Source organism: Garra rufa, chromosome 2 (genome assembly GCF_049309525.1).
Source record: "Garra rufa chromosome 2, GarRuf1.0, whole genome shotgun sequence".
Lineage (NCBI taxonomy): Eukaryota > Metazoa > Chordata > Actinopteri > Cypriniformes > Cyprinidae > Garra > Garra rufa.
Genome location: NC_133362.1, coordinates 18,073,214 through 18,100,817, shown reverse-complemented (window position 1 = coordinate 18,100,817; position 27,604 = coordinate 18,073,214). Strand labels below are relative to the sequence as shown.

General features: G+C 36.4%; 1 protein-coding gene across 2 annotated transcripts; it reads right to left on the bottom strand.

Moving 5' to 3' along the window:
- Nucleotides 1–343: 343 nt before the first annotated feature.
- rrbp1a (ribosome binding protein 1a) lies at nucleotides 344–27,040 on the bottom strand. Of its 2 annotated transcripts, XM_073833802.1 has the most exons (29): nucleotides 26,880–27,040; nucleotides 23,332–25,098; nucleotides 18,806–18,960; nucleotides 18,552–18,674; nucleotides 15,753–15,905; nucleotides 15,301–15,419; nucleotides 13,828–13,981; nucleotides 12,028–12,166; nucleotides 11,448–11,575; nucleotides 9,831–9,865; nucleotides 9,566–9,620; nucleotides 9,424–9,461; nucleotides 9,244–9,325; nucleotides 9,123–9,160; nucleotides 8,968–9,043; nucleotides 8,811–8,851; nucleotides 8,597–8,684; nucleotides 6,789–6,881; nucleotides 6,253–6,345; nucleotides 6,044–6,133; nucleotides 5,859–5,951; nucleotides 4,408–4,479; nucleotides 4,157–4,246; nucleotides 3,860–3,943; nucleotides 3,630–3,710; nucleotides 2,986–3,069; nucleotides 2,806–2,901; nucleotides 935–1,078; nucleotides 344–849 (listed from the first exon to the last, which is right to left on the bottom strand). In XM_073833802.1, the coding sequence occupies exons 2-29, from the start codon at nucleotides 25,079–25,081 to the stop codon at nucleotides 811–813; spliced, it is 4,233 nt and encodes a 1,410-aa protein (XP_073689903.1). In that variant the 5' UTR covers nucleotides 25,082–25,098; nucleotides 26,880–27,040; the 3' UTR covers nucleotides 344–810. The 2 variants fall into 2 exon arrangements, with proteins under 2 accessions (XP_073689903.1, XP_073689904.1); XM_073833803.1 differs by lacking the exon at nucleotides 3,630–3,710.
- Between the last annotated feature and the right edge of the window lie 564 nt (nucleotides 27,041–27,604).

Genomic DNA, 27,604 nt, shown 5'->3' with positions numbered 1-27,604 from the left:
AATGTACAAAAAAAAAAAAAAAAAAAGTGTCTTGCAGAGACAATTCAAATTGTGTTCTCACAAGACCTCTGTATTTCCAGGGTACCACAGCACTGTTTCATTTCTGAATTAATCAACCGTTGAAATAATTCAGTTCAATTGCAATGACTCATTTATTAACAGCGATTTGCTGGCACCTACTGGTGAATTCTGCAAATATGAATTTTGTTGATACTGATTTACTTTGTTTAGTAACAGCCTAAATGTATTATTATAATTGACTGATTAAATGCAAGAATTTGACTCAAAAGATGCACAATTTTAAAAAGCCAAGACAAATAAAGAAAGAAACATGACAGTAAAATAAAGCTATGTTGCCATTTATTATTTATTTTTGAACTTAATACAATGGTGTTGAAGCCAGCTACAGAGAGGGTATTCCAAATGCTGTACACATGTACCAATACAATTGTGCATACTCATTCACTTACAAGAAATTAATTGCACTAGTTGATGTACGCATAACGTACATGCGGTTTCCCTTTTAACACTGACATCAGGAGGAGAGGTGCGGGAACACTAAGAATATATGTATATAAGGCAGTTGAGGAATATTCTCTGACATAGCCAGAAGGATTCAGATGGAATGTAATGTGAACATCTCCAAAATAAAAAGTTTGCATGAGTTAGATTTCTCCAAAAGTCTTTAAACTATTTCTCCCAAGACTATAGTACGACAAAAAAAAAAGGGAAGAAAATACATTTTGGAATGCTTCATTTTGGTCATCTTAAGGCAATTTTTGGCTTTTTTTTTTTTTTTTGTATTACACCTCAAACAGAAGTGCCTTGCTTCAGCTCTCCAGCACCCTCCTGGAAAACAAAGAACGTAAACAACATTAACATAAGCATACAGCTATTTATCCTATGAAATTAACAATATGTATGATGTTTTTACCTTGTCTTGCAGTTGATCCTGCATGGTCCTGACTTTCTCTTTCTCTTTGGCAAGTTGTTCCTGACTGTTTCTTAGCAGCTGTTGGAGTTTGGTGGCTGCCTGGCCCAAATCTTTGGTCATCTTTCGCTCCTTCTCTAAACACTCCTAAAACAAGTCATAAGCATTAAAGAAACATTTTAGATAATGCAAATTAGTCTTAATAATAATAATAATTATAATAATAATAATAATTAAGTAAATTGTACACAATTTAACAAGACTTTTATAAAAATACAGTTGAGGTCAAAAGTTTTCATACACCTTGCAGAATCTGCAAAATTGTAATTATTTTACCAAAATAAATGGGAACATACAAAATGCATGTTAAGTTTTTTATTTAGTACTGACCTGATTAAGATATTTCATATAAAAGACATTTACATATAGTCCACAAGCGAAATAATAGTTGAATTTATAAAAACGTCCCCGTTCAAAAGTTTACATACACTTGATTATTAATACTGTGTTGTTACCTGAATGATCCACAGCTGTTTTTTTGTTTAGTGATAGTTGTTCATGAGTCCATTGTTTACCCTAAACAGTTAAACTGCCTGCTGTTCCTAAAAAAAATTTTATTTGTTTTTTCAGCATTTTTGGGTATTTGAACCCTTTCCAACAATAACTGTATGATTATTAGATCCATGTTTTCACAATGCAACTATTACAGAAGGTTCAAATGCTCACTGATACTGAGAGCCAGGGGTGTAAACTTTTGAACAGAATGAAGATGTGCACATTTTTCTTATTTTACCTAAATATCATATTTATTTCATTTAGTACTGCCCTTCAGAAGCTACAAAAGGTACTTACATGTTTATAACAAGTTACATTTATCCTGACTTACAAATTTCAAAAGTTTTCACCCCCAGCTCTTAATGCATTATGTTTCCTTCCGAAGCATCAGTGAGTGTTTGAACCTTCTGTAATAGTTGCATATGAGTTCCTCAGTTGTTCTCAGTGTGAAAAAAATGGATCTCAAAATTAAAGTCATTGTTGGAAAGGGTCCAAATACACAAAAATGCTGAAAAACCAAAGAATTTGTGGGACCTGAATGATTTTTCTGAAGAACAGCAGGCAGTTTAACTGTTCAGGACAAACAAAAGGTCACTACTAAATAAAAAAAATCACATGCATTTTGTAAGATCCCTCTTATTTTGGTAAACTAATTAACATTTTGCAGATTTTGCAAGGCGTGTGTAAACGTTTGATCTCAACTGTAAATCTAGTACCAAGTAATCTTCCCAGCTTAAAGGTTGTATCAGCGATTTCTAGCCTAAAACATAAAGTGTCGATTTCAGCTTACCTTTCTTCACGATCCGCTCGCTGCCTGCCCCATAAATTGTCTGTGAAAAAACCGCGTCTCTCTGGTCAGCCTAGGGTCCGAGATATGCCAAAAAAACAATCGGCACTATCAACACACCACAGATAACCAAACAGTGTTCCAACCAATCAGCGTCAGGGGTTTGGTGTTGTGGACTTTCCTACTGGTGCTGGGACGTGAGGGAGGCGGAGCGAAAGTCCACAACACCAAACTCCTGACGCTGATTGGTTGGAACACTGTTTGTTTTTGTGTGGAAAGGTTGGTAGTGCCGATTGTTTTTTTGGCATATCTCGGACCCTAGGCTGACCAGAGAGACGCGGTTTTTTCACAGACAATTTATGGGGCAGGCAGCGAGCGGATCGTGAAGAAAGGTAAGCTGAAATTGACACTTTATGTTTTAGGCTAGAAATCGCTGATATAACCTTTAAGTGCTTTCTTAGCAGCCTTTTCTGCCTGTTCTTTACTATCCAGTCCCAAAAGGCCTAGAACATTTAAAAAATGGCAGGAGTACCTTCAGCTGAACAACATCCTCCATGGCTCCAGCATCTTCAGCTGACTTCATCTGTTCTAGATGGCTCTGAAGCTGTTTTTTGAGGGCCTCCTGAGCCTATAAAGGACGAAATAGTGAGTTTAATGAATAACATGTTTTTATAAATCCAGTCCAAATACAAGGTCTTGGGCACCACTGTACCTGCTCCACTTCTGCAGAGAGCTGCTGGTTTAGAGCCTGTTCACCCTGCAGTTTTTCCAACGTCTGCTCCAGCTGAGCCTGGACCTGACCAAACCAACAATACCACATAAGTAGAGATAAGTTGTAGCTAATCCATTAACTACTGCAAAACCTTTCCATGCCAGCCAACAAAAGAGCTGCATTAGTGCACAATGCATTCAGAAAATGAGTGAAAACAAGCATAAAATCCTAAACAAATAGTAGGATCTTCAAAGAAGTACGAGTTTCAAATAAAAAAAGACAAATGTTAGTGGTTAAAAATGGTGAGTGACAGAAAGAACCCAAGAGTGGAGATATTCAGAGATGAAAACAGGCGCCTGGGTTAACAGAAGCTGCTGAAACAAAATGCTGAAAGTAAAACATCCCCTCATTGGCAGCACTGGATAGGGAGAAAAGCATATGGCACATAAATGTATAGGGTAAAATCATCCTAATGTGTAGAGTGAAAAGCACTTGACTTTGTGTCTCATAAGTTTATCAGCAAAGTATTCCAGTCAACCATTTTTGGAAGACGTATTCTATAGGCATTGATATAGTTAGTACTGAAAAATCTATCCAATACTGCCATGTGAGGTGCAGGGTGCCTTTCTGTGTCGCACCCTAACCTGACACTCCTCCGCCTCAGGCTGCCCGTTCTCTGCCACTCCCTGAGCTCGCTTTGTCACGTCACTCAGTTGCTGCCTGACCTGGAAATAAAAGCTGTCACTCAATAAAACCAACTTTGTTTATTTTCCTTGGTAAAATCTCCTGTTTTTCACACCATTGTGGGTAAGCAAAACAATAAAAAATAGGTGTAAACTTGTGCCAAATGCTTTGGACATAAAGGGAAGCCAACCTGTGAAAGCTCCTCCCTCTGTGTCTGCATCTCCTTCTGAGCCGCACTCAGCTGTCTTTCTGATTCTGCTAAAACATGCTTCAACTGAAAACAAACAAAATGAACTGTTAAGTGCCACAATCATCTTTTCACAACCATGTTTGATGTTAAAATTAAACAATGCTTGTCTATCAACTCTTTACAAAGGCAAAACCATTATAAAAAATAAATTAATTAAATAAAATGCATTTAATGAATGATTAAATTTTGCTTTTGTATCACATATTGTGTTCTAGTGAATAAGCCCTTTGCGCTTACGTGTGTTATCTCTTCAGATTGACTGTCAGCAGACACCGACTGGAGCTGTTTCTCCAACTGGGCCTCGAGCAATATCACTTTCTCCTCCAGCTGGATAGATAAAGGATAAAGATTGAATTTGTATAGGAACTTGTCATATATTTTAAACAGTCGCTGGATATTTTCAGGTTATGGTTTATTTATAGAGCCTGACACATTTTTGCACTCTGTAATACTCATCAAAATCTCATTTCCACAGGTGAAATCTGTACCTGTTGGGTATTCTGGTTCTCCGCTCGCAAGCTCTCAGTTGTCTCTTCTAATTCCTGCGCCTTTTTGAGTGCCTACGTAAAATGACACATTGAAACTTTCACACTCGCTGTCACTTGGAGGTGGAATAACCCATCTAACAAAATATTGTGAACATTTTCCATAACACTTGGATAACCAAAAACATATTTACTACGATCAAAAATAAAATGAATAAACTCTTCTTCTTTATTATTATACATACACTGTGTCTCCAAAAGTTTACATACACCTTGCAGAATCTGCAAAATGTTAATCATTTAACCAAAATAGGAGGGGTCATACAAAATGTATGTTGTTTTTTTTATTTAGTACTGACCTGAATAAGATATTTTACACAAAATACATTTACATATAGCCCACAAGAGAAATAGTTGAATTTATAAAAATGACCATGTTTAAAAGTTTACATATACTTAATTCTTAATAGTGTGCTGTTACTTGAATGATCCACAACTGTGTTTATTTTTTTTATTTTTTTTTGTTTAGTGATAGTTGTTCATGAGTCCCTAAGTTGTCCTAAACAGTTAAACTGCCTGCTGTTCCTCAGAAAAATCCTTCAGGTCCCACAAATTCTTTGGTTTTTCAGCATTTTTGTGTATGCAAAGCCTTTCCAACAATGACCATATGATTTTGATCCATCTTTTCACACTGAGGACAACCGAGGGACTCATATGCAACTATTACAGGAGGTTCAAATGTTCACTGATGCTTCAGATGGAAACACAATGCATTAAGAGCTGGGGGTTAAAACTTTTTTCTTGAATTTGAAGATAAGTAAATTTAAATTTAAAGTTAAATTTAACTTATTTTGTCTTCTGGGAAACATTTAAGTATCTTCTGTAGCTTTTCAAGGGCAATACTAACTGAAAAAACCATGACATTTAGGCAAAATAAGAAAAATGTACACATCTTCATTCTGTTCAAAAGTTTCCACCCCTGGCTCTTAATGCATAATTTTTCCTTCTAAAGCATTGGTGAGCATTTGAACCTTCTGTAATAGTTGCATATGAGTCCCTCAGTTGTCCTCAGCGTGAAAAGGTGGATTAATCATACAGTCATTGTTGGAAAGGGTTCAAATACACAAAACAGCTGCAAAAAAACAAAGAATTTGTAGGACCTAAAGGATCATTTAGGTAACAACACATTAAGAATTAAGCGTATGTAAACTTTTGATCGGGTTCACTTTTATAAATTCAACTATTATTTTCTCTCGTGGACTGTATGCAAATGTCTTATGTGAAATATTTTATTCAGGTAAGTACTAAATTAAAAAATAACAACATGCATTTAGTATGATCCCTCTTATTTTGGTTAAATAATTAACATTTTTGCAGTTTCTGCAAGGTGTATGCAAACTTTTGACCTCAACTGTATGTAACTGTGTGTGTGTTAATACAATGAATAAACCTACCATCCTCAGTTTCTCCTCTGACTCCATTATCTGGGTCTTCCACACCCTCTCCTCCTCTTCTACACTCTTCTGAAGTGTTTTCAGCATTCCTTCCTAAAAAACATCAGGAATCAAATCAAGCTCACACTCCAGACCACATTCCCAATAAGGTTTTACTGAAACAGATTATTGGTGTATAATCTCACCGTTTCAGCTAGTACACTCCTGTACTGTTCACACTCAGACTGTAGTGTGCACTGACTCTCCTGGGCTGCCTGTAGTTTCCCCATTACCTCCTAATAATAAAAAACAGCATTGTAGTAACTACAAATATGCCTTACATCCCCACTAGGGGGCAACAAAAACCTACTTTAAGTTTATAATAGCGCAAGGCCACAAACCGCAGCACACTTACCACCATCTCTGTGCTCTGCTGGGATTCTTGGCTCTGTTGCTTTTGATTTAGCACCTCTTGTGCTTTCACAGCAAAGTCCTGCAGCCAGTTGGTCTGAATAAAGAGAATGAGAGACTCAGGATTAGCTAACATTCAAGGATGTGTATCAAGTACAGTATAAAACTGTATAAAATATAACATTGTTGATAATAAAACATTTACTGAGCACCAAAATCATCATATTAGAACGATTTCTGAAGGATCATGTGACACTGAAGACTGGAGTAATGCATACTGAAAATTCAGCTGTCATCACAGGAATACATAATTTTAAAAATATTAACATAGAAATGATAAACCATTTCACATTATTACTGTTTTTACTGTAATTTTGAGCAAATAAATGCAGCCTTGGTGAACAAACTTTTGAATATTACTGTATGTATAAAGGGACTGATGTTACATGTATTTGCTTTTCCAAAACAAGCCAATAATACAAGTGGATCTAAAAACAAAACTGAGAAATGAAACCATGAGAAAACTGAAATCCTAGACACCTGTGCTGTCTCTATGTTGATGTGTGGGAAAATAGAATGAAGAACTTCTTTGGTCTCAGCTTGGACAGATTTCAGCATGTCCTCCAATCTTTCCTGTAAAACATTATATGCTCAGTGACAACTAAATGCAATATTTACATTAATACCTCTAAAACCAACCAAAATTAAAATCTAAGCACTGAAATGTCTTAGTTAAAAGCTGAGACACTGGAATAAATACAGTTGAGGTTAAAAGTTTACATACACCTTGCAGAATCTGCAAAATGTTAATTATTTTATCAAAATAAGAGGGATCATCCAAAATGCATGGTATTTTTTATTTAGTAATGACCTGATCCACAGCTTTTTTTTTTTGTTTTGTTTAGTGATAGTTGTTCATGAGTCCCTGGTTTGTCCTGAACAGTTAAACTGTGCCTGCTGTTCTTCAGAAAAATCATTCAGGTCCCACAAATGTCATCTTCCCAGAATGAGGACAACTGAGGGACTCACATTCAAACGCTTACTGATGCTTCAGAAGGAAACCTGCTGCATTAAGAGCAGGGGGGTGAAAACATTTTGAATTTGAAGATCAGGGTAAATTTAACATATTTTGTCTTCTGGGAAACATGTAAGTGTCTTCTGTAGCGTCTGAAGGGCAGTACTTAATGAGAAAATATGATATTTGGGCAAAATAAGCAAAATGTGCACATCTTCATTCAATTCAAAAGTTTTCACCCCCTGGGTCTATAGTCATTGTTGGAAAGGGTTCAAATACACAAAAACGTTGAAAAACCTAATAATTTGTGGAGCCTGAAGGATTTTTCTGAAGAACAGCAGGCAGTTTAACTGTTCAAGACAAACAAGGGACTCAAACAACTATCACTAAAAAAAAACAAAAAAACAAAACAAAACACATAGCTGTTGATCATTCAGGTAACAACACAGTATTAAGAATCAAGTGGACAAGTGTACGTAAACTTTTGAACAGGGTCATTTTAATATATGATCCCTCTTATTTTGGTAAACTATCATTTAGCAAATTCTGCAAGGTGTATGTAAACTTTTGACTTCAACTGTAGAGGAATAACATGAAACAAATGATTTAAGAATTCTTGAGTAAAATGATGACCCTTAAGACTTCTTTTATCTGTGTCACCATTTTTAATACCAGTAGTACCGCATTTTACACACACAGAAAAGCCTATATGTGACCCTGGACCACAAAACCAGTCTTAAGTCGCTGGGGTATATTTGTAGCAATAGCCAAAAATACATTGCATGGGTCAAAATGATTGATTTTTCTTTTATGCCAAAAATCATTAGGAAATTAAGTGAAGATCATGTTCCATGAAGTTTTTTTTTGTAAAATTCCTACTATAAATATATCAAAATGTAATTTTTGATTTGTAATACGCATTGTTTAGAACCTAATTTGGACAACTTTAAAGGTGATTTTCTCAGTTTTTTCATTTTTTTTGCACCCTCTGATTCCAGATTTTCAAATAGTTGTATCTCGGCCAAATATTGTCCTATCCTAACAAACCACACATCAATAGAAAGCTTATTTATTGAGCTTTCATGTGATGTATACATCTCAGTTTTTTAAAATTTAACCTTATGACTGGTTTTGTGGTCCAGGGTCACATATATGGTTCTTTAAAAGTCCTGAAATAGAAACGGAAGAACACTACAACAATCTGCTTTGTACAGCAAAATTATTTAGCCAGCTGACATGATGAGATAAGATGTGTGCCTACGCATGTTTTTATGAATCACCATGTACATGTAGGATAATGACAAGCACGTCCACAATTGTCTCAGCTACTTACGTAATTCTTGCCTTGTGACTGATTTAGTTCCTTGAGCTGCTGCATTTCCTGTTGTAGTGATGTCACTAGGCTCTCTTTTTCAGTGACACTGAAAAACATCAATAAAAACCACTCGGTTTTTGTGGAGGCAGACACTTATTACAGAATGGTGTTAATGTGGGTGGCTGACAGGAACTTAAATATGCAGTGGCCTTCAGCAGGACTGAATATGTACCTTTTATGTAGTGACTCCAGTTTGGCTGTGCTGTCTGCCAGCTGTAAATGAAGAGTGCGTTATTAGAAATCGGTGGACTGTTTTAAACTAACAAATGATACACTTTAGCTTTAAAAGTCAAATTAACTAATATAAGAATAACAGTTAAGTCCCTTACTTTAGTGTCATACTGTTCTTTACACTGCTTCATTTCGTCTTCAAATAGAGACACCCGAGACTCCTTTTCTTTTAAACTACAGGAGAACATATGGCATTAAATCTTAATAAGAGAAAGTGAAAAACATAAATGTTTGGATCACAAATGATGCATACCTGTTTTGAAGCTGTTCCAGCATTTCTGTGTTTTCAAGCTAGAAATGAAAAAATGGTATTAATGGTTAAGTCTACATTAAATAATTGATTTAAGTGTGAAGGTTTTATATAATAAACTTACTCTGGTGAGGTCTGAACTTTTTTCTTTAACCTGTTGGAGCTCTCCCTGAAGAGTTGCTATTTGGTCATCCTTTTCTTTAATGCTACAATTCAAAGGAAAAGATGAAATAAAGAGATTTAAATCATTCAAATGAACTACTGAAATGTATTAATGAAGAATCAGAAAACATCCTTAACATACCCCTGCTGCAATTGCTGCACCTTTGTTGTGTTTTCCACCTGAGGAGGAAATGTGATTTGTTCAAATAAGGTAGCACAACAAATCATGATTTACACATTTAAAGTCAAAGACAATGTCTAAAATGCAGTATGTTCAGCTTTACCTGATTAGCAACTGTGTTTTTGAGTTGGATCAGTTCCTCTTCTTTCTCCTTCAGGCTAGACAATAACAATGTGAATTCATGTGTGACAAACATTAGATTTAAAGCTGATGAAAATGTATTAATGCATTTGTTTTAGCTGAATTGTACTAAAATAGTTTGACTGTCATGCAAAAAAAACAAGAATATTTGTCACTGGAATCTGAAAACAAGTCTTATTATCTTTCACAATTTTTGTCTCTCAAGCAAACATGGCCTTATATCTTACCTGCTCTTTGCTTGCTCCAGTTCAGCCATCACAGCCTGTAAATATTAAACATGCAAATGCTTATGAAATTCTCACAACCAAATATTACCACTAATTATTAAAGAAGTTTCTTCTGATCACCAAGCTTGCATTTATTTGATCTCAAGTACAGCAAAAACAGTACAATTTTGAAATATTTGTACTCTTTTAAGTGACTGTTTCTATTTGAATATATTTTAAAATGTAATTCATTCCTGTGTTTTCAAAGCTAAATTTTAGCATCATTGCTCCAGTCATATGATCATCTAATATTCTGATTTACTGCTCCAAAAACATTTATTATTATTATTATTATTATGTTGAAAACAGCTGAGTAGAACTTTTTCAGGTTTCTTTGATGAATAGAAAGTTCAAAAGAACAGCATTTATCTGAAATAGAAATATTTTGTAATATTATAAATGTCTTTAATTTAAAGCACCCTTGCTAAATAAAAGTATTACTTTCTATAAAAAAATATATATAATAATAATAATAATAATAATAATAATAATAATAATAATAATATATATTTATATATATATATATTTTTTTTTTTTTTTTTTAAGAATGGCATGGCGTATAATGTTACAAAAGCTTTTTTATTTCAGATAAATGCTGATCTTCTCTTCAGGTCCCACAAATTATTTGGTTTTTCAGCGTTTTTGTGTATTTGAACCCTTTCCAACAATGACTGTATGATTTTGAAATCAATAGATTGAAAAAGAAAACAGTTATTTTAAATAATAAAAATATTTCAGAATTGTACTGTTGTTTTTGCTGTACTTTGGACCAAATAAATGCAGGCTTGTTGAGATTTTGAGATCCATCTTTATACACTGAGGACAACTAAGGGACTCATATGCAGCTATTACAGAAGGTTCAAACGCTCACTGACGCTTCACAAGGAAAACTTCTGCATTAAGAGCCAGGGGATGTAAACTTTTGAATGGAATGAATGGCTTGTTGACCAGAAAAGACTTCTTTAACAAAAAAACATTAAAAATCTTAAAACTTTTGACTGATAGTGTATTTCATAATTTACATAATGTTTAACAAACCCTGATCTTAACCCTATAGTAAGTACATTAAGGAATATTACTTGGTACGCAAAATGTACACTGCAGGACACTGTAAAATAAAGTGAGACATTAATATAAGGCTACAAACAAAACATATGTTACCCCGGACCACAAAACCAGTCATAAGGGTCAATTTTTTTAAATTGAGATTTATACATAATCTGAAAACTGAATAAATAAGCTTTCCATTTGTTAGGATAGGATAGGATAATATTTGGCTGAGATACAACCATTTGAAAATCTGGAATCTAAGGGTGCAAAAAAAAATCTAAATATTGAAAAAATAGTTGTCCAAATGAAGTTCTTAGCAAAGTATATTACTAAATAAAATTTATATAATTTATATATTTATATATATATATATATGGTAGGACATTTACAAAATGTCTTCATGGAACATGATCTATACTTAATATCCTAATGCTATTGCTACAAATAAACCTGTGCTATTTACGACTGGTTTCGTGGTCCAGGGTCACATATAATGTCATAGAAAATACATAGAAAGTAGAATGTCACCTCTGAATTGTGGTTTTGTTCTTTGTTCTGGCCTGCCTCCAGCAGTTTCAGCTGGCTCTGCAGACTCTCCAACTGTCCGGTCTGCTCTTTCATTTCTGCCTCCATACTGGCCACACGAGCTTGAGCCTCTGAAATAGTGCAGTTAGGAATTACTATTTCATATTTTCACTGATGCTTTTGTCCAAAGCTACATATAGTACAAGAAACCTGATGTTAAACGTTTTGTTAAACAACACATTGGGGATACAGCAAGCATACTAGGATTTGTAGCTCAGATCTAACCAGCTTTTTCAGTTATAAAAAATGTTTTTAAAGCAGACTAAATCTTGTGGAATCCATCTTGTGGTTCTACAGCTTAAAGAGTTAGTTCACCCAAAAATGAAAATTCTGTCAATTATTACTCACCCTTGCTGTCTATGGAGGGTTAGAGAGTTCTTGGTTTCTTCAAAAAAAAATCTTAATTTGTGTTCCAAAGATAAACAAAGGTCTTACAGGTTTGGATCAACATGAGGGTGAGTAATTAATGACACAATTTTAATTTGGGGTGAACTAACACTTTAAGAACCAAGTGGGTGCTGACCTGCTAGAGCAGTGGCGTCTTTCTGAGCTTGTTCAAGCTGTGTCTGAAGGCTCTTTCTGCTGCTCTGGGTCTCCCTGAGCTCCTCACTCACTTCCTCCAGATGCTTCTGAAGAGCCTTTTCACTGCTCACCCAGTTCGCCTGCAGGGAGCATGAAAACAGAAAACACAGTTCAGATTTGGTCATCCAATGCGACTAAAAGAGTCTTTAGAAGCAAAATAGGTGATATTTTTTAAACAGTAGAGTACAGTTCTAGCAACACCAAGGTCATGGGTTTGCCTAGAAAGCAAGAACTGATGAAATGTTGAATGCAAATCTAAGTGACTCTGGATATAAAGCACCTAAAAATGTTTAAACCTAAAAACAGTAACCACAATTTTATATTCTGATATCATAACAGACCTTCAAACAGTTACTTTTTTGGAGGGAGACAATGTAAATTAAATTAATTTTACAGTGGTGGCCAAAATTATTAGAACACTAGTCAGTTATTTCTATCTTTTGCTGTAAAGATAGAAATAACTGACTTATAATAAAGATGTGTTTTGCTGTTTTGTGTTAGTAGGAAATACCAATTTACATTTCCAAACATTCATTTTGAACAACTGATGTTCTTTAACAATTAACTAAACATTTGGTGTTTAAAGCAGCTTTTGCCATAGGTGCACTTGGACATAGTTTTTCAGCTAGCTTTGGAGGTAGTTGCCACAGTTCTTCTGGATTTAGTCTGTCTCAGTTTGTTCTGTTTCTTCATGTCATTCCAGACAGACTGGATGATGATGATGAGATCAGATATCTGTGTGGAGCACTGGCTGTTGTCAGACTCCTTGTGCAAACAAAAATCTCACTGGATTATTACAATTAATGGCAAAATGAATATTTGGAAATGTAAACTAATATTCCTACTGACACACTACAGCAAAATATAGAAATAATGGATTTAAAACCATTTTTTAGCTGGTGAAAACACTAATGTTCCAATCATTTTGGCCACCACTGTATGTCCCAATGGTTATTTAGACTAATTTCTAACCAGGAACTTAACGTAAAATAGGAACATTGATTCTTTCTGTGTTCAATTACCTTAAAAACCTTTAAAAAAATTAAGTTTCTCAAAAGGTTACTTTACACAAAAAATTCCATTTAGATCACTGACTCACACTATCCAGACATTACCCATGTCTCTCCTAAACTAGTACACCGTCTAGATGCTTAAAATGTGCTCAGGGCATACTTAAACACAAGGCTGCTTTTTGTTCAGTGGTATATGGTTTGTGAAGCGAAGAGACGCTAAAGCTATTTTATCTGTGATTCCAGTATGAATAATCAGATACTTCTGTCTGAAACTGTACTGCTCAGGCAGGCTCACATTCCAGATCGCACGAAGCAGCGCTTCCCTGTAGCGCAGGCCATGTTCCAACACACAGAGCACTGCTGAGCGATCAAACTGGCAATCAAATGTTCTGCCAGCATGTGAACAATCTCATTAGTAGAAGCACCAGCACTGGGGGGTCAAAGTCTCAGCTTTACCAGCAAGCCTAATCAAGCTTCTTAAATACACACACACACACAGATTGCAAGAAACTAAGCTTGCCTACCTACGGATGTGCAAGGCTAAACAGCCCAGCGAGAGGTAGCAGAAAGCTCTAATGAGGCTGGTGCTCATGCTGGGAGATGTTTTATAAGAATTAGAGTGGCATTTTGAACTCTTTCGTAAGTGAACTATAACTCAGCAAACTAAACAACAGGAATGATTGGTGTCTGTGGTGTAAAGAATGATTGCGGAAGGGTGGGTATCTGACCTGCAGCTGGGTCAGTTGTTTTTCAGCCGTGGCAGCTTTAGATTCCAGATTTTTCCTGAGCTGTTCGTCAGCCTGAAAGGCTTCATTTTTCTCCACCAGTTCCTTATTCAGTCGAATGCAGTCCTGACGCAGTTTGGCCAATTCAGCATTTTGTCTAAAGGATAGTAGAATTAAAGTCAACATGAAACATCATTTGCAATACATTTTGCTATGGTGATCTGACACCTCTAAGTGAAAATCCATCTGGTATTGATTAGATCATAAAAGTGGATGTTATGTTTAAAGGGGTGTGAAAAGTTGGTTAAAAAAAAAAGAAAGTGTGAATAATAAATAATAATAAATATATAAAATATGATAATAATAAACATATAATAATTTAATAATAAATAAATAATATTTTTTTTAATTGTATACATATTACCAGTCAAATGCTTATGAAAAGTAACATTTATGTTTTTTTTTAAGAATTCTCTTCTGCTTACACAGCCTGTATTTATTTTATTCAAAATACAGCAAAATCAGTAATATTGTGAAATATTTTTACTCTTAAATAACTGTTTTCTATCTGAATATATTTTAAAATGAAATTTATTTTTATGATCAAATCTAGATTTTCAGCATCATTACTCCAGTCTTCAGTGTCACATGATCCTTCAGAAATCATTCTAATATGCTGATTTGCTGTTTAAGAAAAATATATTGTTATTATTATTATCATCAATATTTAAGACAGTTGGGTACATTTCTTCAGGATTCTTTAATGATTAGAAAGATCCAAAGATCAGCATTTATCTGAAATAAAAAGCCTTTGTAACATTATACACTATATCATACAAAAGCTCTGAGTCAGTATTTTTTGGAAAAGAAATTATAGAAATGAATATTTAATTAATTTAGCAAGAATGCTTTAGATTGATCAAAAGTAATGCTAAAGACATTTATAATATCTGAGAATATTTCTATTCTAGATAAATGCTGTTCTTTTGGACTTTCTGGTTACCAAAGAAACCTGAAAAAAAAAAATTCTACTCAGCTGTTTTCAACATAATAATAATAAAAAAAATTTGATCAGCAAATCAGAATATTAGAATGATTTCTGAAGGATCATGTGACTGGAGTAATGATGCTAAAAATTCAGCTTTGAATTCACAGGAATAAATTACCATTTAAAGTATATTTATATAGAAAATTTTAAGTAGAAAAAAAAATGGTCAAATTTGTATTGTTGTTGCTGTACTTTGGATCAAATAAATGCAGGCTTAGTGAGCAAAAGACTTTTTGAAACACATGTTCAAAAGCTTTTGACTGGTAATGTATGTCACGCAAGTTAGTGTGTTCCAATCTTATCAGTCAAAAAATTTGAACATCCAGGTGTTGTCTCTGATATGAAACAATGTTTGCCACTATTGTGAAACAGACAAATTAGGTAAGAAATACATTATAAAGGGTTTGGCAGGAGCTGTAGGTTCATACTTGCTCTCCGTCTGACTGGTGGCCTGGTTGAGCGCATCCCTAAGGATAGAGTTCTCCTGCTGCAGACGGGCCAACTGAGCATTAGGGCCTTTCTCCAGCTGGTCCTGGAGAGCCAGGATCTAAGGAGGAGCAGAAAGGGCTTAGGCACATAACGTAAATATTAGGGCTGCCAAAGCTCACTAATGTGATTAATTAAAAGCATCCAATCCTGTAAAGGTAAATGCATTTATGTACTTTGACATTATACCTAACGTTAATGAGAAAAGCACCATGTTACAATACATAACAAATAAATGCATATTTTTTCATTAGGATCACACGTTATAATTTGAGATTAATCATGTTTTTTCACATTTTTTTCTGTCATAATAAATACGAATTTTGCTAGATGTCTTTGTAATCACATTGCTACTATGCAGGTGTACAGCAGAGAATCTGTGCTGAGTTCTTACTTTGGCATTAAGCTGCTGAGTCTCCGCAAGGTGGTCTTGATAACTGGCCTGCATGCGTGCTTGCAGGGCGATAATGTCCTGCTCTCGCTTACTCAGCTGAGAGCTCAGCCTGGTCTCTACAGACGCCACCTTTGACTTTTCCACAGAGAGCTCCTACACAAACAATCATACACAGGTTATGATCTGGCGTGAAAAAAGAACATCACAATACTTATGGCTTCTAATTGAAGGGTTGCATAGAGCTGGTATAAAATTTTTATACCATTCAAAAGTTTGGGGTCAGTCTGATATTTGGTTTGCTTGCTTCAAAGAAACGATTACTTGCAGTGGTGGCTAAAATGATTAGAACACTAGTATTTTCACCAGCTATAAAATGGTTTTAAGTCAGTTACTTCTATCTTTTGCTGTAGTGTGTCAATAGGAAGTAGTTTACATTTCCAAACATTAATTTTGCCATTAATTGTAATGATCCAGTGAGATTTTTGTTTGCACAAGGAGTCTGACAACAGCCAGCGCTCCACACAGAGATCTGATCTCATCATCATCATCCAGTCTGTCTGGAATGACATGAAGAAACACAACAAACTGAGACAGACTAAATCCAGAAGAACTGTGGCAACGTCTCAAAGATGCTGTAAGAGACCTACCTCCAAAGCTACAGTACTATTAAAAGTTTTAGGCACTTGCATAATGCTTTAAAATGAGGATGCTGTCAAAAATAATGTCATAAATAGATTTTCTTCATTAATTAAATTCTATTAACTAAATTAAATCAACATTTGATGTGACCTTTGCGTTTAAAGCTTTCATAGTGTTTCAGGTAGCTTTGCAAGTAGGTTTCTTGAAGCATCTCGGAGACGTTGCCACAAGTCTTCTGAATTTAATCTGTCTCAGTTTGTTCTGGTTCTTCATGTCATTGCAAACAGACTGGATGATGATCAGATCACTCTGTGTGGAGCACTGGCTGTTGCCAGACAAAATAAATGTTTGGAAATGTAAACTGATACTCCATACTGACACACTACAGCAAAAGATAGAAATAACTGACTTAAAACATTTTTTAGCTGGCGTTCTAATCATTTTGGCCACCATTGTATATTCAATTTGAGAATGACACAAATCTTAGTTTTCACAAAGTCTGCTGCTAAACTGCTTTTAGATCTTTGTTTCAGTTGTTTGTGTGATGTACTGAAATATAATTACAAGCACTTCATACGTTCAAAGACTTTTATCGACAATTACATGATATTTATGCAAAGAGTCAGTATTTGCAGTGTTGGCCCTTCTTTTTCAGGACCTCTGCAATTCGACTGAGCATGCTCTCAATCAACTTCTGGGCCAAATCCTGACTGATAGCAACCCATTCTTTCATAATCACTTCTTGGAGTTCGTCAGAATTAGTGGGTTTTTGTTTGTCCACCCGCCTCTTGAGGATTGACCACAAGTTCTCAATGGGATTAAGATCTGGGGAGTTTCCAGGCCATGGACCCAAAATTTCAACGTTTTGGTCCCCGAGCCACTTAGTTATCACTTTTGCCTTATGGCACGGTGCTCCATCGTGCTGGAAAATGCATTGTTCTTCCCCAAACTGTTGGTGGATTGTTGGAAGAAGTTGCTGTTGGAGGGTGTTTTGGTACCATTCTTTATTCATGGCTGTGTTTTTGGGCTAAATTGTGAGTGAGTCCACTCCCTTGGATGAGAAGCAACCCCACACATGAATGGTCTCAGGATGCTTTACTGTTGGCATGACACAGGACTAATGGTAGCGCTCACCTTTTCTTCTCAGGACAAGCCTTTTTCCAGATGCCCCAAACAATCGGAAAGAGGCTTCATCGGAGAATATGACTTTGCCCCAGTCCTCAGCAGTCCATTCGCCATACTTTTTGAAGAAGATCAATCTGTCCCTGATGTTTTTTTTTTTGGAGAGAAGTGGCTTCTTTGCTGCCCTTCTTGACACCAGGCCATCTTCCAAAAGTCTTGGCCTCACTGTGCGTGCAGATGCGCTCACACCTGCCTGCTGCCATTCCTGAGCAAGCTCTGCACTGGTGGCACTCCGATCCCGCAGCTGAATCCTCTTTAGGAGACTATCCTGGGGCTTGCTGGACTTTCTTGGACGCCCTGAAGCCTTCTTAACAAGAATTGAACCTCTTTCCTTGAAGTTCTTGATGATCCTATAAATTGTTGATTTAGGTGCAATCTTAGTAGCCACAATATCCTTGCCTGTGAAGCCATTTTTATGCAACGCAATGATGGCTGCACGCGTTTCTTTGCAGGTCACCATGGTTAACAATGGAAGATCAATGATTTCAAGCATCACCCTCCTTTTAACATGTCAAGTCTGCCATTCTAACCCAATCAGCCTGACACAATGATCTCCAGCCTCGTGCTCGTCAACATTCTCACCTGAGTTAACTAGACGATTACTGAAATGATCTCAGCAGGTCCTTTAATGACAGCAATGAAATGCAATGGAAAGTTTTTTTCGGGGAACTTTCGGGATTAAGTTAATTTTCATGGCAAAGAAGGACTATGCAATTCATCTGATCACTCTTCATAACATTCTGGAGTATATGCAAATTGCTATTATAAAAACTTAAGCAGCAACTTTTCCAATTTCCAATATTTATGTAATTCTCAAAACTTTTGGCCACGACTCTAGGTTTAAACCTTGCCACTATCACCATCAGCTAAATATTTAAATCACAAGAGTGGCCAATTTTAAGGCTTAATGCGTATGCATACACATATCAAACTTTTCCTAATTTGTATGTGATTAATTTTTAGACTTGCATGACTCACTTTAGTCAAATCCCTCAATCTGCTTTTAGCAGCTGCTGAGTCTTCCTGCTCGGTTGCCAGCTGCTTGTCTTTTTCTTCCAGCTGTTTCTTCAGCACAACTACTGGATCACCCTTCTGTGTGGCCTATAAACATGCATGAAACTGTTTAGACAAACTTCCTGGTTAAGTTTAAATAAAAGTGATGGGTGTAAGACCAATCATTTAAAAATATAAAGCAAGATATTAAATAATGACTTTATAAAAATTGGCCTTACCTTGTGCCACGTGTCCTGAATAATGCCAGCCTTATCAGACAGAATCTCAATGAGCTGTTGGGCCTCTCCTTCCGTGAACACCATACTCCTCACCGTGGAAAGCAGGGCCTTGTAGGGCAGGTACAGTGGACTGTCTGCGGGGTCTGCAGCCACCGCTACAGAGAAAGAAACAAAAAACAGATGATTTATTAAGATTATTGTTAAGTAGCATGAGTATATTTGTAGCAATAGCCAAAAATACATTTTATTTCAGAAATACATTCTTTTATGCCAAAAATCATTGGGATATTAAGCAAAGATCATGTTCCATTAAGATATTTTGTAGATTTCCCACCATAAATATCCCCAAACTTAATTTTTGATTAGTAATATGAATTGCTAAGAACTTCATTTGAACAATTTTAAAGGCGATTTTCGCCATATTTAGATTTTTTTTTTTTTGCAGATTCCTGATTTTCAAATAGTTGTATTTCGGTCCAAATATTGTCCTATCCTAATCATACATAAATGGAAAGCTTATGTATTCAGCTTTCAGATTAAATAAAACTCAATTTAAAAAAATGACCCTCTAAAAACCAGTTTTGTGGTCCAGGGTCACAAATACGAACTCACAGAATTAACTGTTATCCACTGAGAAAACAGTTACATTCTTTTAAAGTGCCAGTGTGTCATTCTGTATTTGAAAGACGCTAAATCAGAAAGCTAAGAAATGCTTTGCGGCAAAACAGTCTCTGGTCGCAGCAGGGTGTCCACTAAACTAAACTAAACTAAACTGATTGCGTTTATGATCAAATTCTCCAAATCATTTTATTACACTCCTAAACATTCCCTGAACACCCACCCACACCATCTCCAGGATCCAATCAAACATGTTCACAACAGCACAGTCATAAAATAAAACAGGCAGACCAAAACAACTGTAGCTTCCAGAGAAAGGTGTACAATACACTTAACTGAATGCTTGTACAGTGGTATGCGCATGTACTATCATGTTCTTTATTGACTCTCTGTGTTATTTAGACAGTGCCAGCATGGCATGAGTGCAGTGTGGCACCAGGGTGAGATGGCACCCAGGACTGGCGATAAACTCCTATTGTCCAGTCTCTAAAGGCCTTTGTGTGCTCCGCTAATGGAGCAGCTGAGGCAAAAGTATTGTTTGAACAGGGCCAAGAGGGCTGTGCTTCGTGAAGAGGATTGGAATTCTGGGCGCACGGAAACACACCTGTGCGCTGCCACAAACTCTCTGGTTTTTCCCATGGCCAAAGCAGAGCAATACCTCATCACAAGTGAGTGGAAAATGTATTAGGACTGACTCTGTGGGCATGCGTGAAAGGAGTTCAAAAGAAAGTAATGTCTGACCACAAGAAGAAAAAATAGACTATAGTAGTAATGAGACATGATCAGAGTTATTTCATTATCATTTAACATATTATAGTTTTTAGTAATTTTTAACACACAAAAAGTACTCTAATATTATATTACCATATATATTGTCGTAAAGTATTCTCTAATGGACTATTTTATTGATGTCCTTACTACCTTTCTGGGCCTTGAATGTGGTAGGACCCTTGCTGTCTATGCAGGGTCAGAAAGCTCTCGGCTTTCATCAAAAATATCTTAATTTGTGTTCTGAAGATGAAAGGCCATTATACGGGTGATTATTGGCAGATATTTCATTTTTGGATGAACTATCCCTTTAAGTAAAATTTTAATTAAACCTAAAATGTGAATAAAAACTGATTAAAACATTAATAAAAAAAATCTAATATATTTTCCTGTAAGTTCTTACAGGTTTGGAATGACATGAGGATGATTAATTAATGACAGATTTTTCATTTTTGGATGAACTATCCCTTTAAGTAAAATTTAAATTATACCTAAAATGTGAATAAAAACTGATTAAAACATTAATAAAAAATCTAATACATTAAATGATAATGAAATCATGTCTCATAATGATCATGTGTTTTTTTCCTTGTGTCCTTTTCTGTAAGGTCTTGGTTTGGAATGACATGAGGGTGATTAATTAATGACAGATTTTTCATTTTTGGGTGAACTATCCCTTTAAAGTTCTAGTAATTTAGTTGTGTCTGTCAATTTGATTCGTTTTCTCTATATAGTTTTGATAAATGTATTGCATTTCTAGCTTCAGTAATTTTACAACTTAAAATGTAAGCTAACTAAAGCAGTTTTTTTATTTTATTTAGATAACAAATGGTATTAGTTTCACTTAATGATAAAACTGAATGGTTAACTATTCTAATAATAGATTAACTAAAGAGTTAGGCTGAGCAATTTATCTAGATTTTTAGTGGTTTAGCTTTATTTTGTGTGACTAGTTCATTTTGACTCTCTAGTTGACAGTGTGAAATGAATAATGTGGAGTCAAAGCTATGCATATCAGCATAAGAATCAAGGACAAGGCAGAATATGAAACCTCTATTAAATGAAACTCACACTATCACATGTCCTTAAGAGCCTGTGAACTAGCACACACGTGCATGAAAACCAGCACTAAAGCAGAAGAATGCAGCTCACTGCTTCCATTCCCCTGTGAGTAGCACTTCAGACTGAAACCCACTCTGAGCTCTGTGCAACCAATCAGAGCCAACATCAGCAAATAAGGAGTAGTGCTAATCCAACACCCCGCCCACAAAGGAAATAGAGCACATCAGCGCTATTTGTCAGAAGAAACAATCCAGACGGTACTCTGAACTACAGATGAATGACATCAGGAAGTGACACGTATATAAACTCACGAGTCAGCCACTTCACATACACTATATATTCAGGTTTTCCAGGCTCTGCTTGGAGGTTTATTACATGTCATCTGTGTGGTCTAGCCAAAACAGTTTTATCTCTGTGTATTTAAGGGTCTGACAAACCAATCAAAAGGATCCTGTTATTGCACACTGAGGCCACACTTTCTTTAAGACATACCTGGGTCCAATATATTCATTTGGACTTTTTTCAATGTACAGGTCTAAAATTAGCATCTGTTACACTTCAGAAAAACTCTTCATTCTCCTAAAAATGTAAAATAAATTTTAAAAATCTAATTCACAATTAATAAGCTGAATAAATAAGCTTTCCATTGATGTATTACGAATCAAAAATTGTGTTTTGATATATTTACAGTAGAAAATTTAATAAATATCTTCAAGGAACATGATCTTTACTTAATATCATATTGATTTTTGGCATAAAAGAAAAAAAATGATAATTTTGACCCATACAATGTATTTTTGGCTACTGCTACAAATATATCTGTGCTACTTAAAACTTGTTTTGTGCTTATAATTAAATATGTACTATTGTTAATAAGCATAATTACAAAGGATATAAATAAATATTTTAAATATTAATCTTTATAAAAATATAATAATGACATTAATGATAAAAAATGGCAAATTATCATTTAAAATTTAGGAACAGAAAATAAATTAACAGAAAAACTATTACACCTAAGGTTTGATTTCATCCTACTGACTATAACTGAAAGCTGGTAATAATAATAATAATAATAATAATAATAATAATAACAACTTTTATGCCAATTGTGTGAAATGTCAAAAAAATTAAATAAAGGAACAGGAGAGGGCAGTTTCCTCCACTTCCTTCAGGGCTGTACAACTCACCTAATTTGACCACTTAAAGGGACAGTTAACCCAAAAATGAAAATTCTGTCTCACCCTTATGTCGCTCCAAACCCTTAAGACATTTATTCATCCTCAGAACACAAATTAAGATTTTTTTTGATGAAATCCAAGAGCTTTCTGACCCTACTTAGACAGCGAGGGTCCAACCATGTTCAAGGTCCACAAAGGTACCAAGAACATCGATAAAATTGTCCATGTGACATAGGGCTGCACGATTAATCGAACGATGTTGTGAGGCGCGTTTAGTCAATGAAGCCGGTACTTTGATTAGTAGTAAATCCCCATCACGTGCGTTCAGCTGGAGCGGCAATTCAAACACCCCAGCGTAAATCACTGACAAGCCACGCCAAATCGCGCTCAAAATCGAATTCGATTTTCAGCGCGATTTGGCGTGGCTTGTCAGTGATTTAAGGCTGTGTGTATTAACTGCCGCTCCAGCTGAACGCACGTGATGGGGATTTACTACTAATCAAAGTACCGGCTTCATTGACTAAACGCGCCTCACAACATCGTTCGATTAATCGCTGCAGCCCTAATGTGACATCACTGGTTCAACCGTAATTTTATGAAGCTACGAGAATACTTTTTGTGTACAAAAAAACCCGCAACAACTTTATTCAACAATTCTTCTCCCCCGAGTTACCACCTACCATAATCGAGTATGGTAGGACCCTTGCTGTCTATAGAGGGTCAGAAAGCTCTCAGACTTCATCAAAAATGTCTTAATTTGTGTTTGGAAGATGAACAAAGGTCTTACAGGTTTAGAACGACATAAGAGCGAGTAATTAATAATAGAATTTAAACATTTGTGTGAATGAACCCTTTAATAGCCTTTTAAAAGCTGATTTTGTGGAGATAACAGCATACCTGGCTCTGCCTTCTTCTTGGATCCTCCTTTCTTCTTGGCTGGAGCATCTTGTTTGGCCTCTTCTGCTTTGGCTGGCACAGCAGTTGTTGCGGTAGCTTTTGGAGTACCCACTGGAGGCACTGCCATGACAGGAACCTTTTTGGTCACCATCTCCAATGGAGCCACAGATTTGGCCTGAACCTCAGCAGAAGCAGACTCTGCTTTGGCTTTCTTCTTCCTCTTATTTTTAGGAGATGGGGCAGGTGGAGCATCTTCAGGAGTAGGATGGGATACAGGAGCACCCTTTTGGGAAGGAGCTGGGGCAGGTGGACTGGGTTTTCGTTCGGGTGGAGAGGCTTTCTGGGCTGGGGCATTTGAAGCAGAATTTTGGGATGGGGCAGGCTGAGAAGATTTCTGTGTTGGGGCAGCTGGAGAAGCTTTTTGGGATGGGGCAGGTTGAGAGGATTTCTGCATTTGGGCAGTTGGAGCAGGCTTTTGAGTTTGGGCAGATTTTTGTCCAGAGGGTGGTAGAGCAGATTTCTGGTCTGGGGCAGGTGAAGCTGGTTTCTGGGCATTTTTAACAGGTGCAGCGGATTGCTGGTCTGGGGCAGGTGAATTTGATTTCTGGGCTTTTTTGGCAGGTGGAGCCGCCTTCTGGTCTGGGGCAGATGAAGCTGATTTCTGGGCATTTTTGGCAGGTGGAGCAGCCTTCTGGTCTGGAGCAGGTGAAGCTGATTTCTGGGCATTTTTGACAGGTGGAGCGGCTTTCTGTTCTGGGGCAGGTGAAGCTGATTTCTGGGCATTTTTGACAGGTGGAGCAGCTTTCTGGTCTGGGGCAGGTGAAGCTGATTTCTGGGCATTTTTGACAGGTGGAGCAGCTTTCTGGTCTGGGGCAGGTGAAGCTGATTTCTGGGCATTTTTGACAAGTGGAGCAGCTTTCTGGTCTGGGGCAGGTGAAGCTGATTTCTGGGCATTTTTGACAGGTGGAGCAGCTTTCTGGTCTGGGGCAGGTGAAGCTGATTTCTGGGCATTTTTGACAGGTGGAGCAGCTTTCTGGTCAGGGGCTGGTGAAGCCAATTTCTGGGCAGGGGTAGGTTGAGTGGCTTTTTGGGCTGGTGCAGGTGGAGCAGCCTTCTGGGCATTCGAAGCAGACTTCTGAACGGGGGCAGGTGAAGTGGATTTCTGTGCAGGGGCAGCCGGAGCGGACTTTTGGGCTGGGGCAGGTGAAGAATTCTGGGTAGAAGGTGCTGGAGAGGATTTCTGGGAAGGAGAAGCTGAAGTAGACTTTTGGGTAGACGAAGCAGATTTCTGGGCCGGGGCAGGTGGAGCTGACTTCTGGGCCAGGACAGATGAAGTTGAATTCTGAGCTGGGACAGGTGAAGCAGGCTTCTGAGAAGGGGTGGGTTGGGGAGACTCTTGTTTAAGTGCTGGTACAGCAACTTGCTCCGAGGCTAGAGGAGTTGGAGTACTGTGCTCAGCTGGCACATCTGTAACCTCAGAGGTAGCCTCTGACTCCAGGAGCTTCCCGTTGGGCTTGTCTTCCTTTTTCTTAGCACGATTTTTCTTCTCAGCTGCCTTGTCCTTTTTCTTCTTGTCTGATCGTTGGCTGGATAGGGTCTTCCCCTGCTCCTTCCGCTGCTTGGCTAAAGCTTCTTCATAAGAGGTCTCCTTCATGGAAAATGTTGAGACCAGCGCAATCCCGATAGCTGAGAACACCATGAAGCTACCAAACACCACAATTCCAAGGGTCTGAGGATCGTAGATGTCCATGACTGCTAGTTTCCTTTCTGATTAAGAAGAAAAAAGAAGTGAGGTTAGGTGCATTTTTATATCAATATATTCCATTAATATAAAGGCTTTTTAACCACAAGAGTGGCATCTAAAGTTTCCACTAACATGAGGCCCTCTCTTACCTTCAGATTGTCTATATCAACACACACTTATCACAGTACTAGTTACAATTTTATACCAAGGACATTATACTAAGTTGGCTTTTGAATGTTGACCTGAAGAAAAGCTTTTTCCATACAATATTCAAACACTCCTTTTGGTAGAAGAGCAGTTATGCAACAGAATTTTCCATTTCACCATCTGCAAATTTCTATACTCTGCTGCTTCCATGGGATTCATGCCATACCAATTTCAAACTTCAAATGTGCACCAAAGCACAAATGGACTGCAAAAAAGCTGTGAACTCGCCGTATATCAGAAACAAGAACAATCTAGACACCTTTAGGAGAACAATACAGAGATTTACTGGCCATTTGTAACTTGTACATTGGAATGCTAAGGTTATGGGTAAACAGATTTGCGCATAAACTGCTTTATTTTCCATAGCCCTTAACTATGCTTTCTTGTGTCGTAATACATATGTGACCCTGGAGCACAAAACCAGTCTTAAATAGCATGAGTATATTTGTAGCAATAGTCAAAAATACATTATATCGGTCAAAAAATTGATTCTTCATTTATGCCAAAAATCATAAGGATATTAAGTAAAGATCATGTTCCATGAAGATATTTTGTAAATTTCCTACCATAAATATATTAAAAATTAATTTTGATTAGTAATGAGTTGCTAAGAACTTAATTTGGACAACTTTAAAGGTGATTTTCTCCAAATTTGGATTTTTTAAAATTAAAAAATAAATAAATAAATAAAAACATTTTTTTGCACCCTCATATTCCAGATTTTCAAATAGTTGTATCTTGGCCAAATATTGTCATAATATTTCAATGCAAAGCTTTCAATGCAAAGCTTATTTATTCATCCTTCATATAATACATAAATCTAAATTTAAAAAATATATATCTTTATATCTTTATTTGTGGTCCAAGGTCACATACATAATGACTTGATTGGGTGCCAATTAAAGAGATTATACAGGAAGCAGGCTACATTTATGACTTCTATCTTAGATATTTAAAGCTGCTATAAGAAATAGTTTTCATTAATAGTTGTTATTTGGTTTATTTGTATTGACTTCACAGGGAGCCATTTAAAGAGCCCACAGGAAATTAAGGGGGAGACTACAATGAAACTAATTTGCTATAAAACCGAATTAAAAGGCTGATTCATATTAGATAAATCTGTATTTGTTCCAGATTCCATACTCTCATTAGACACCTATCCAGCTGTTCAGTGAACATAAGATAAGAAATCAAGGCTAAGAGTTTCCTAACTCTACAGATGCACTTGGAGCGTGTATGAACTATCAAAATAATGTGTTTAAACAAATTTCGGATCATTCTCACAGACATTAAACCTGTTACGAGAAGCGAAATGTTTTATTTAATGCACAGTTTTCTTTGCTAGCTCACAAAGGAAAAGCTGGTATGAACTGTCTGCCTACAACAGAGCATCACCCAAACCAAATTGTGAAACCACTTATTATTGTCATGCTATTCGCTTCTTAACTACAATAAGATGTCTTTAACCCACTCGGCTTACGAGCTAGTTAAGAGGGAGGGCAAATAAATGGGAGAGATCAAAGTTTACTGCTAATTGCTACTGAAAAGCTTTTAAGCTTTTAATGAATAACGCCATAACAAAAGCTTTAAATCTCACCTTTTCTCGCGGCAGATTGCCGTTGGATGAATCACTTCAGGAAGAGTTTAAACAGAAGTGATTATCTTGAATCCAACTGCCTCACCACGCCAGCCAAAAAAAAAAAACAAAAAAAAAATCTTATCCCCAGCTTGAGGAGTCAGTCGATGTCTGTGTGGAGTCGTGGCACTTTCTCGCACTGGCATTACGCCTTCTTCTTCTTCTTCTTTCTCGTTTTTATTGGCGGCTCGCTTCTTAGATAGAGCATTACCGCCATCTACAGTGGTCAATGGATCAGAGACTTATATACTTATACTTACCCTCATCCCAGACTATTCAGGACCCGGCCTTTCGATGCTGCTGCGTGTTCAGCTCCTTCATCTACAGCCCAGGTCCTTTCCAGACTAGGGACAAGGGATAATAATAATAATAATAATAATAATAATAATAATACTCTTCTACCGGTCTTAATAATAACCCCAATAATAATAATAATAATCTTTATATTCTATGAATTAACTGAGTCCTTTTTAGAAATATTACTAATAGATTATCACTTCCTACTGGATTTAAGAGTTCTTTTAATGTTAACTCCTGCACACCATTTTTCTGAAGTTCTTCAATTATTTTCCTTCTATCCTCAGTATATTTATTGCAATAAATGAGAACATGTTCTACTGTTTCTCTGACTCCACACCAGTCGCACAACCCTGTTGGATGTTTTCCTATTATATTTAATGTTGCAT

What these genes read in the sequence shown, in the direction of transcription:
- rrbp1a (XM_073833802.1), bottom strand. Translation starts at nt 25,081, where the DNA reads ATGGACATCTACGATCCTCAGACCCTTGGAATTGTGGTGTTTGGTAGC. An exon ending in AAAGTTCAGACCTCACCAGA is followed by an intron (nt 9,161 to 9,243) that starts GTAAGTTTATTA and finishes TTTCATTTCTAG; the next exon opens with CTTGAAAACACAGAAATGCT. An exon ending in CAGAGGAGAAACTGAGGATG is followed by an intron (nt 4,480 to 5,858) that starts GTAGGTTTATTC and finishes CATTTTACGTAG; the next exon opens with GCACTCAAAAAGGCGCAGGA.